The sequence below is a fragment of the Copadichromis virginalis genome, linkage group LG3 (assembly GCF_057382275.1).
Source record: "Copadichromis virginalis isolate Kocher_CV1m ecotype Utaka linkage group LG3, C_Virginalis_male_GT1.1, whole genome shotgun sequence".
Lineage (NCBI taxonomy): Eukaryota > Metazoa > Chordata > Actinopteri > Cichliformes > Cichlidae > Copadichromis > Copadichromis virginalis.
Window position 1 is genome coordinate 21822671 of NC_140620.1, and position 11580 is coordinate 21834250.

The following is an 11580-nucleotide window of genomic DNA, read 5'->3' on the forward strand; positions in this document are numbered from 1 at the left end:
TCATTGTTGTAGTTTCAGCTCTAAATACATTTTTATTACATCATTAAGTGCAAAATAAAAATATATATTTGTATGTTTCTGTAGTTATTGTCATTACTTTATTCACTATTTCTATTCTTTTTTTCTCTTAATAAATTTTCTTCGGACTAGGTAGTGTGTCTTTACAATATGTATTTATCCCACATTTTATTCGATTTTTTTTATTAATTTTACAGTTTTATGCAGCTAAAATTGAAAATGATAAAGAAATTGCAATACATTGATTAAAAAAACTTTGAAGATCATTTTACGTCATTTTCATATAATGATATCTCGTTTTGTTTTACGTTCTCACTGATTAAAGCTTACGGCTTCTGTAAAAACATCGACGCACAAAAGAGGACGGCTGAGGTGACCCGGGAACGTTTGTGACGGTCTCTGTTTCTAGTGGCAGAAAATGAAACGGGCACCAAAACCGGAAACGCTCTCAGATTGTAAACAATGCTGCGAGTGACTAAGTATTTGATATAAACATTAAAGCAGTGGTTGCGGTGATGAGCAGAAACACAGCGGACCGTTTGGCTGACATGTCTAAAGCCGAGGAACTGCGGGAGTTTGTTACAGAGAAGCTCGCCGCCGCCTCCCGGGAGATCTTAGCGGCTGTGGACAGACTGGTGGCCGGGTACGAGGAGGAGGCTTCGGGCTTCAGACAGGAGATCGACCGGCAGAAGAGACAGCGGGAGCTTCTACCGCATGAAGCCACGCTAAACAAAGCGGGTGGGTCATTTTCTTTGTAGCATATAAACGAGAATTTAGCAAGCCTGTTCTCAAACTGATCTCCCTGTTGGAGCTCAGTCTGGGGGGAGTTCTCTTTTCTCCTCGTCTTTCCTCATGTTGTACATTTTCCCATTGTTCGTTTCCGGGTCGCTGCTCGTGCGGCTGACTGGCCAGCTACCTATCCTGACCTGTCTCCCCAACGTGATGTTTGTGTATTGTATGTACGGTTGGCAAGGTCAGTCTCTTAGTTGCCCCTTGGGGATAAATAAAGTCTTCTGAAGTATGTGTTTTTTTTCCCCCAGCCGTGTTTGTCTTTATACCATTTATTTTCATTTTTTATTTCTTTATTTATTTCACACATTTTATATTCGCAGTATTAACAGCTCGGCAGCCGTGTTTGTGTTAACTGTGTACAATCATGTCCTTTACACTTTTAAAATTGATTCTGAATGGCAGAATAGTAGATTTTGTCATTGAAGTCTGGCATGTGTGGTCTATAACATTAAAAGCAGAGCATTGTAGACAATAATATTAATACAAGCTAAGATAAGATAAACCTTCATTAGTCCCACATGTGTTGTGTCACAGCAGAAAGTGGACAAAACAATGGGATAAGCCTCGCTTCTGTCAGTCTGCCGAGGGCAGCTGTGGCTACAACTGTAGCTGTCTCCACCAGTGTGTGAATGTGAGAGTGAATGAATAGTGGAATTGTAAAGTGCTTTGAGGGTCTTGAAAAGCGCTACATAAATGCAATCCATTATTATTATTATTATTATTATTATTATTATTATTATTATTAAGATAAGAATAAAACAATTCTGCTTTCAAAGAGGCTCTTCTACTTTGTTCTTGTTTTCTTCAGGATCAAAGTGCAGCAGGAGCTTCAGTCCTGTTGAGGAAGAGGAGGGTGAGAAAGAAGAGTCTCATGAGAATCTGCAGACGGCGGACATAACCGGTCCATCAAGGTTGAAAATGAACCATCCTTACCTGTATATTAGATGATTTCCATTTTAATACTGGCCATTTCAGACTGTAATTAGCCTGTGGATGATCTCTGTCTTTAAGGTCTTCACCACACCAGTGTGAGACAGAAAGAAGAAATCTTGCCAGAGCTCAGAACCACATAGACCTCAAGATCAGCATCCTGGAGCACTCTCAGACCAGCCTGCTCTTGAAAAATGGTAATAAGTATTTCAATGTAATAAAAAGTATAAAAATTATATATAATTAAAAAAATGGTAATTTAGTTTCTCACTTTATTTATACTCAGTGTACTCACAGTCTCTCTCTATTTTTAGTTTTTATGGCAGCCATGCTTGAAAAGCCCAGGGTTACTCTTAGTAGGCAGTAGTTAATGCATTCACATACTTGAGCAACTATCAAACCTCCACATGGGAGCAATGAGGCGTTACGCCCCGTTTCAAGTTCCTCACGTTAAGTTGGAAATACAGTGGTTCCTCGTTTATCTGGGGAATTACGTTCCAAAAATAACCCGCGATAGGTGAAATCTGTGTAGTAGCCAGCTTTATTTTTTACAGTTATTATAGATGTTTTATAATAACTGTAAAAAAAAAAAACAGCATGCAAAACTGCACACAAAAAAATCCGCGAAACAGCGAGTCCGCGAAAAGTGAACCGCGTTATATCGACGCACCACTGTATGCGTCTTTTTAGAGATTTTTTTTTTACATTTTATGCTTGACCATGAAAGTTTTATGTAAGTTTATATGTAATATTTGCTGTTTTTATTAATGTTCATATATTAAATACTTTTCAAGATGCAATTTATTTTTATTTTTATTTTGAAAATTGGTCCAGTGACAGACTTCTGTTACGTTTTTTTTCTCGCATCATTTGAATGTGACACATTTTGAAACTTGGTCTCTCAACTCAGAGACACACCTATTTCATACCATATCTCACTGTGTTGTTCATCTTCCACCTTCATGGCTGAATTAAATAAAAAGAGAATTTTATATTAAAAAGCTAATCCTTTGGAGTTTTCCACTGGAGGAGCTAAGTGCAAAATGAAGATGCAACTCTGAAAACTTTAAGGACCTTTGGCAGGACCAGTGATCTACATGCTGACATCCCTAAAGGAGAGTTTAAATTCTCTCTGTTAGTCCTGAAGAAATGTCCAGTCCTGAAGCTGAAGTGTCCGCGGGGACAGAAAGAGGCGGACTTCCTGAACCTGCTAAGATCCACCTGCCCGCAGCTGGCCGGAGACAACAAACCTTTTGACATCTTAACGTTGGACAAGAAGCGTAAATTACAACCTCTGAAACTAGAGACGCTGACGCCAGAGGAGATCCACAGAAGCATCATGGGATGGGGGCGGTCTACGGTCTACATTCGACTGAAGGTAGTTAAGACTCTGTAACCTTTGAGGTGGAACAGCACTTTTTTTTATTAAGCAGTATTTCTTTTACGTTGTTAGTGCTGAGTGTTTGTTTGTTTTTTTTGTTTTTTTTCAGACTCAAGAGGTGCATCAGCCCAGAGAAGAAGACCTTCATCGTCTTCAAACTGAAAACATGAACTCTGTTGTCTTAACTAATGATGAGACCAGACAACAGACGAGGTAACTCACAAAAAAGCATCGCCTAGTGATGTAAAATATCTGGAGAGTCAACACATGTTTTGGATGTTACGGATCGGCTCGTGATTGTTGCTCCAGTTCATCCCATTCGTGTTGGATTAGGTTGAGTTTACGACACAGCCACACCAAACTGGAAAAATATTTTATTAAGGTTCTGGTTTTGTAAATTTGGAGATTATCATGTTTCAATCTGGAAAGTGAGACGTCCCAAACATGTGTCAGTGAGGCGTTATGTGAGTAGTGAGGCATGAAATATAACCAAAGAAATGCGAATGGAGTACCAAATTGGTGAATTTGAAGGTTTCTTGGATGCTAAAATCCAGTCATCTGGAACCCATTTTCTAGTGTGCTGACTTAGTCACTGGAGCAAGTGTCAATTTTTGGGGGTATCATTGAATAGCCGGCAGATATCCAAGCTAGGGCTTCCTGTTTTGTTCACCAGCCAGCCTTTACAAGCACAAAGTCATTGTCAGCTGATGACCATTAGGGGCTTTTGGTGACCCTTTGTGTTTAGCAGTGTTGGGTAAGTTACTTTAAAATAGTAACTTAGTTACATTACTAGTTACTTCTCTCAAAAGTAACTCAGTTACTTCAAGTTACTCGTTACTTTCAAAGTAACTAGTTACTAGGGAAAGTAACTTTGATTTTACTCAGAATTCTCTTGTTAATGTGTTGCTTCCATAACTTTGCCAGTCTTCTAGCTTGCTTACTTGCCACAGTGCACTGTGCCACCTACCAATAGAAAGAAAAAGATAATGTGCATATTTCCACGAGAGAAATCCCACGCCTGGACCGTCATTGACTGCTGCCATGATTCTAGCCTACGTCACAGCGTCATGTGCGCCTTTTACATCCAACACAAAAACTGCAGTCGTGGTGCTTTCGATTGTACTCAGAACTCGGAAATTCTGCCTTCTGAATAGGAAGATGTAGGTAACACCAGACTGCAGATGAGCTGCATACAGGGCTGGACTGGGACAGAAAAATCGTCCTGGGCATTTTGACTAGAGACCAGCCCACTATTATAGGAAAAATCATAAAGCCTTTGAATGAAAATAAACACAGTGATGTTCACTGTTTTGATGGTATATATGCATTAATCTATCAATTGTTTGTTGTAAGATTCAGATAATTATTTTTTAAAAGCTAGACATTTTAAATGAGAATAAGATAGAAAAGTATTTCTTTGTGCCCCCCTTTCCCTGTTAATGCCCTACATGCCCCCCTGGCAACACTTTGCTAGATCCGCACCTGCACAGTTACCAGCTGTCAGCTACCTAAAAAAGGATCCTGGTGTTATTTGTCTCTCAGAAACAGTTCATAACTTCCCTTCAACTCATTCATGTCACCTAAAAGGTAAACATGTTTCTCCATCACCTGTTCAGCTCTGATGATTCAGTAAGGACATCTCCTGGTTTCATCTTCATGTTTCCCTCTCACCAGATAACCAAACCATATCATGACCAGCAGCTTTTTTGCAGCTGTGGCTCCAGCAAACATCAGCTGATAGTAGAAATTAATATTAAATAAATTCTAACAACAGCTGATCAAGCTTAAACGTGCTGCTGTTGTTTAGCGCGACATCTGCTGGTTCCCTCTTTCGGCGCAAAGTGGGCGATAAACAAACAAGAGAGAAAAGCCGATCAGCTGATCATTGATCAGTTTCATGATTGAAGTAGAAACGGGAGAGGGAGGGGGGAGAATGAGAGAAGAGGCAGCTGTGCAGCAAAGACACAGAATAACTCCAGCTTTGTATCTTTTTCATTGTAGCTGAATTACGGGACAAACTGTTCCTTTTCACCTCAATAAGAAACGCGTAATATTTTCTCTGAATACCAGACGGGACGGTTGGCAACTCTAATAACTTATGAACAAAATAAAATTCTACATCAGTAACACCATAGCACCACCTGTATAGAAACTCCGTCATGCTAGCTAGCACGCAGTACGGAAAAAGTCAGCATAACGAAAATAAACTCCACCTAAACTTGGTTCATATCTGACCCAGATGGACTGCAGGTCATAACTTCTTACCTGAAGTTCAGTTCACACTTGGACCGGCGGCCGCCTCAGGTCTCTTTTCCTTCTGCGTCCCTTTTCCTTCATCCACCTGCTGGCCTCCACCACTTGCTAATGTTACTGAATCTGTGGAAACTCCGCGATAGCCACCACACGAAGTAACGAGTAACGACCCTATCTAAATCCCAGTAACGAGTAACGCGTTCCTGGTTTTGGCATAATAACTAGTTACCGTGCTCGTTACCACAATAATAACGTAGTTACTGTAACGCGTTACTTAATAACGCGTTAGTCCCAACACTGGTGTTTAGTGATTATTTAGTCCAATCAAAATTTAGGCTCAGCTGAGAGCAGCATGTCTTTTAACTGTAGCCAAGTTACAAATTAAGCTTGCCTCAAATTAGTCCATGTAAGTGCAGAAAAGGTACTTAAAGCGAACATCTTTCATTCTGTCAGTCAAAAAGTGGACTTGGCAGCCACTTAAAGTTCTGGAGCTTTTGTGCCTTAAACTCTTTCTAACTTTGGTTAAGGCCAGTATTAGACTTGAGATAAGATTGGTGAACTCTCCACAGTGAACTTTGCCTCTCTCCCCACTCGGACTGCAAACTCAACCACAATCTTGAAGAAAATGCATGGATAATGGCATATATCCAGCTTGTTGTGACTCTCGTGCGTTTTTCAGTGCCTCGGTTAGCAGATTGTTTAGTCTGTCTTCTTCGAGAGGAGTGGGCAGAATATGCCTCAGCCTAGAGTGCCAAGGAGTGCAAGAACATTGAAGAAAGGCTTTTACTTGGCTTTAAATATTTGTTCCCAGCAAAATTAGATTTTGTACTTAAAAATTTCAAAACATCTTCAGGTTTCACGTTTGGCAGTGTAGCACTGTCTTATCATACTGTACTCTATTGTAATGTAGACTTTAAACCCAGTTAATTTTTGCTTCTGGTTTCTGCAGCAGCCTTGCCCAAGAGGTTGACGGCAGCAAATCAGAGATTGCGTCTGGCAGAGAAGAAAATGAGATAGAAATGGGAGAAGCTGATAGTGAAGAACCGGCTGCAGATCTTATAGCCGGCTCTGCAGCTGAGGGGAAAGAAACTTTCAGGAACTGCAACAAAAGGAAAGAAGAAAAAGTAGAAAGGAATGATAAGTCCAAAAATGAACTGAAGAGATGTGATTCCAAAATGCAGTCCAGGGTGTCAAAAAAGCAAAAGATCAGACATCCTGGCGTCACTCGGACTAAGACTGAGAAAAGTGTTGCTAATCTTTCCTGCTTGGTCTGTGGAGCTCTGCACATGTCAGAAGTTATGCTTGTTAAACATGCCTGGAGTCACGGAAACGATCCAGGAAGTGTTTGCGGAGCATGCGGAGAGCGCTCAGAGTCTGTGGAGGTCTTAAAGGATCATCTTCAAAGTCGACACAAAACTGATGACTGTCACATCTGTGGAGAGTCTTTCCTTAGTGCTCTCAGCCTCGACGAGCACGTAGCCTGCCACTCGGGGGAGAAACCATACAAATGTGATGTTTGCCATAATGAATTTGCACTAAAGGCTTCCCTGGAGGATCATCGAAAACTTCACGAGGAGGGGAAGCGCCACAAATGTCACACCTGTCATAAAGTGTTTGAACTCAAAGAGCAGTTAAAGGCTCATCACAGGACTCACACCAACAGGAAGACACACCTCTGCGGTGTGTGCGGTAAATCCCTCTGCGACTACAGATCGTTGTCCCGCCACAAAATGACCCATTCTGGGGAAAGACCCCACAGCTGTAAGATCTGCGGGAGGCGTTTTAAACTTCCTGGGACTCTGAGGCAACACGAGAAGATTCACACAAACAGAGAGAGGTCATACCTCTGTGACATTTGCTGCAAAATGTTCCTGACTAGTGCGCAGCTGGAGATCCACATGAGGATTCACACCAACGAAAAGCCGTATCATTGCAGCGAGTGTGGCAAGGGATTCAGCACCAAGGGCCCGTTGACCGTTCACAAGCGGGTCCACAGCGGGGAGACGCCCTACCGCTGCCCAGACTGCGGCTGGTCCTTCAAACGCAAGACCAACCTAGACAACCACTTAGTGCTTCACTCGGGCATCAAGCCATTTGTGTGCGGTATTTGTGGGAAAGCTTGCGCACGAAAAGAATACTTGACTGTTCACATGAGGACCCACAATGGAGAGAGACCATACAAGTGTACCCTCTGTGACAAAGCTTTTACTCAGAGTCATTGTCTAAAAACACACATGAAGAGCCACCAGGCGCCAGGATCTGCAACGTAACACTTAAAGTTCTGGTTTGTTTTTTTGTTTTTAAACATCCACGCGTCCATTCTCTCTTCAGCTTATCAAATTCAGGGGTTGCAAGGGGGCTGGAGCCTATCCCAGCTCCCGTAGAGTGAGAGGAAGGGTACATCCTGGACAGCTCATTAGCCTATCACAGGCTGTTTAAACAGAACAGTGAAAATTAACTTATTTGCCTTAAGCTTTATTTATTGTTGTTTTACTTTTTTCAGTAATAAACCTGTACATGTATTACCCCTATGAGACATCTCTAATAAAACCTTTGCTACAATCTGTCGTGTATTGTGTAACTTTCAGTGTTGCTGCACTTACAACAGAGCATGTGCAGTGCTTTTAAGGCTGTCACCCTGTGACATAAAATAAATTTGTATAGTAATACTAGTAAGATTTATAAAATGACAGCCACTTTTTAGACTTTATTAGCCTAAGTCACAGAGCTCCTTTAGGTGTTTAACCTAGCTTCTTAGAAATTCCTTTACTTTGTGTACTGACCTCTGGATATTTTTTAGATTTGAACAGGCAGCAGCCGTGTGGCTCCATTGTGTACTGGTTTAAACACTTGCTGGTCCAATTCTATGAATCTCCTTTGGGGTTTTGTCAGGAAGTAAAACTGCCAAATCAAGCAGTGATCATGCACGTGATCCGAAGATTCGAAAAAGAAAAAGAAGGTATGTGTATGGTGCGCGTGGTCAGTCTGTCAAGCGGTAGTTATGGTCAGCGCTAGTGGTCCAAGTGGAGGAGCAGAGGAGTTTGCGGCATTTAAGCAGCCCTTTGCTGCCCAATCCATCCAGGCTAAAGCTATTACAAAAGCTATTGGGGTGTTTAGCTGCAGACTGAAGGCCGTATTCCGTTGTGCAAAACAAGGGGTTTAAACTATGATGAACGTGCTTGAGCCACGCTATGATATCCCGTTGCGCGTCCACTTCAGTGTGACAAGATCGTTCCAAGCATGTATGAGCAGGAGAAGTTTAAAGTTATGGCTGAACTGTCCCAGGCATCTTCTGTTGCTATAACTACAAATGGGTGGACCTCCAGGGCAACGGAAAGCCACGTGACCATGACCGCTCGTTATATCAGAGCGGAGTGGTACAAAGCCCTGCACTGCCCTATAGATTACATTGGATTAGATGAAACTTTATTTATCCCTCGGGTGGGTTCCTCCGGGAAATTCAGTTTCCAAAAGCACAGCACCGACAGAAGTTGCCGAATGTGAGCAGAAATATACCACATATACACATATATAAATACAGAGAATAAAAAAGGGATAAATAGGAATAAGAATACAAGGGAACGGCACATTTCAAGTATTGTGAGTCTATTACACCGTTGGTTATTAACAAAAACTATTGCACAGTGAAAAGGCACTACAGCTACTTGTTCCCCCCTCCTTTGTCCCCGTTTCCCCTCCCTCTCCCCTCCAGCGAGGAGTTAAACAGTTTGATGGCGTGTGGGACAAAGGAGTTTTTAAGTCTGCTGGTTCTTGTCTTTGGGAGAAGCAACCTGTCACTGAACAGACTCGGCCATGTGCAGAGGATGCCCAGCATGGTCCATAATGTCCATATTGCACCTTAATTTGGTTTTATATAAGTGCGTGGAATGAGTCTTCAGTTGAATGTTTTTTAATAGGCAAAAAATACTTAAATAACTAAATGGCGAGTCGAATTTTTGTCTTTTTTTTCTATTTTTGCTGATCCGAAAATTTATCTGATCCGTGACTTAAAACTGTGATCCGATCCGAACCGCGAGATTTTTGATCCGTTGCACCACTAGGATGCAGCCAGTCAAACTTGCGATCGTCACATTTCCACCATTAAATTAATCTAAATTGAAATTTCATCCACAGGCATCAAAAGTAAAGCAGGCAGTGCTAAAGTAAAAATAGATCCCCTTTTGAGAGTTGCAGTAAAACTCTTGAGTATAACTGGGATTTTGATCACTAGGTTTCTAGGTTGTGATATGAAAAACTAGTTCCTAACACAACTACAACTACAACTAGTGTTGTGTTTCCTTCACCAACCTAACACAGAGATCCAATAAGATAAGGAAGTGGGCAGTATAGTACAATATGTGTTATTTTGTACTGTACTGCCCAAACTAAAGATCTGCTTAAGTGTTCTAAATGATGAAATGATTCATATGTCTATTTTGGACAATACAGCAGAAGATCAGACATGAAAGTGGAGAGAGAGAACTCAGAAAGGGTCAGAGGTCAGACTCCACCTGGGCCACTGTATTCAACAATGAGCCAATGATCATCTTGTTAAGTAGTGAGCAAAACCAGAGCCCTAACGTTATGACATTTATCACAAAGTTATAACAAATGTCTACGGATGACTTCATCTCGTGAAATGACTGATACATATAAATTCATCAGCTGAGCTGGTGATGATGATCTTCTTCATCGTGCACAGAAACACTCAGCTTGTTTAAATATCAAATAACTGATTACTCTCATTTTGAACTTTTCCCACTCAAAATGCTGTTAGAACAATTATAACTTAAAAAAATATCGCGTGTTGATTTAACTAATCAGCAAACATACAGAAACTTCCTTCGTCCACTCTCTGTGTCTAAGCCACATGAAACACAAAACAACAATATCTTATTAACATGGTTTTCAATATCTCTCCTTACAGGGCTGCTGGTGTAGCTCACGAGGCTGAGCAGGTGACCATGTGCCACGAGGTGGAGAGCAGCTGGCCTGGGTTTGATTCTGACCTGGGCCACATCCCCTTTCTCTCTCCCTCTGCTTTGCTGTCACTTATCTTCACTGCTCTGTCCAATAAAGATGAAAAAGGCCAAAAATAAAAAATACCTGTTTGAAAAGAAATCTGCCTGCAGCCTCTGAAATGTCTTCTGCTTTCTTCCAGAGGTGGATGGCTTTTTCACCATCAAGCCATCAGGCAGTCCAGCAGCATTTATGATGATGTCATGATTTTGAAGAGACTGCTATGGCAGCCCCCCATGACCCCCAGCCTCATCTACACTGAGATGCAGACATTTCAACATAAAAACATTCACAGTTCAACACACAGCAGACAACTGAATAATAGTACAACATAACAGTCTGTGCAGAGACACACACTGAACTTACCTTTCATATAGTAAACGTAGTCAATGAAACACAACTACTTTAGTAATTTCTTGTGTGAGTCTAAAGTGAATCTAGTATTTTAAAGTACACTTACTGTATTTGTTGTTGAAGACTTTTTCAGCTTCTTCTCAAGGACATCAGCTGGTTGTTTGGCAGCTGAGGCAGTTAAGAAGCTTCCTAAAAAACACTGAACAGTGAGTTAACTGTGGCATATGACAAATTCAGCTTTATATGTGTAAATGTGTATGTGTCAATCTTTAAAATGCTGAACTGTTGAATCCAAAACATCAGCGGCTCCTTGCTGCTCACTTCATGCACTTCCTTCTTTGTGACAGTCGAATGACATCACAGCTGTTTCCACCCCCAGTGTCTCAGGACTGGACACCTTTAAACATGTAGAGGATCAAACAGCCAACCATAAATGCTAAACATACATGATATGTATGTTTAGCTCAACAACAATATAACAATAAAAATATACAACAATATAATTGTATGTACAAGTACTTAAAGTTGGCTACAATAGAATTATGGAAAAGTTAGATATTTACATGAAACCAAAAATAAGTATTCTTTAAGTACATTTCAGTCATGTGTAAATAGTTTTAAGTACAGTGTCAGTAATATTTAGTGGAAAAACAATATTTCTCCATCTTATATAGTAAGTCAACTGTACTGAATGGGGCACAGATGCAGAGTGCTCTACATTACTTTTGTAGTGATTTATAATTAAGTATAATTGATTTATAATGAAAGGATGTAAAAGTTGTTTTCCAGCCTTTGATTTAAGAACGTTATAGCTTCTCTTTACTGTGACTGTG

At 40.9% G+C, this 11580-nt stretch overlaps 1 protein-coding gene across 2 annotated transcripts; it reads left to right on the forward strand.

The window, feature by feature from the left end:
* The first annotated feature begins 416 nt into the window (after positions 1–416).
* Positions 417–7936, forward strand: LOC146713427 (uncharacterized). Of its 2 annotated transcripts, none has more exons than XM_085447664.1 (6): positions 417–756; positions 1619–1721; positions 1822–1937; positions 2880–3118; positions 3231–3334; positions 6327–7936. In XM_085447664.1, the coding sequence occupies exons 1-6, from the start codon at positions 534–536 to the stop codon at positions 7642–7644; spliced, it is 2103 nt and encodes a 700-aa protein (XP_085303790.1). In that variant the 5' UTR covers positions 417–533; the 3' UTR covers positions 7645–7936. The 2 variants fall into 2 exon arrangements, with proteins under 2 accessions (XP_085303790.1, XP_085303780.1); XM_085447654.1 differs by having other exon boundaries at positions 418–756; positions 6324–7936.
* The last annotated feature ends 3644 nt before the right edge of the window (positions 7937–11580 follow it).

Bases quoted from the DNA above. Each gene is read 5' to 3' on its own strand.
- LOC146713427 (XM_085447654.1), top strand. From the start codon at position 534: ATGAGCAGAAACACAGCGGACCGTTTGGCTGACATGTCTAAAGCCGAG. The intron at 757-1,618 runs GTGGGTCATTTT...TGTTTTCTTCAG, and splicing joins AGCCACGCTAAACAAAGCGG to GATCAAAGTGCAGCAGGAGC. The intron at 3,335-6,323 runs GTAACTCACAAA...TGGTTTCTGCAG, and splicing joins GAGACCAGACAACAGACGAG to CAGCCTTGCCCAAGAGGTTG.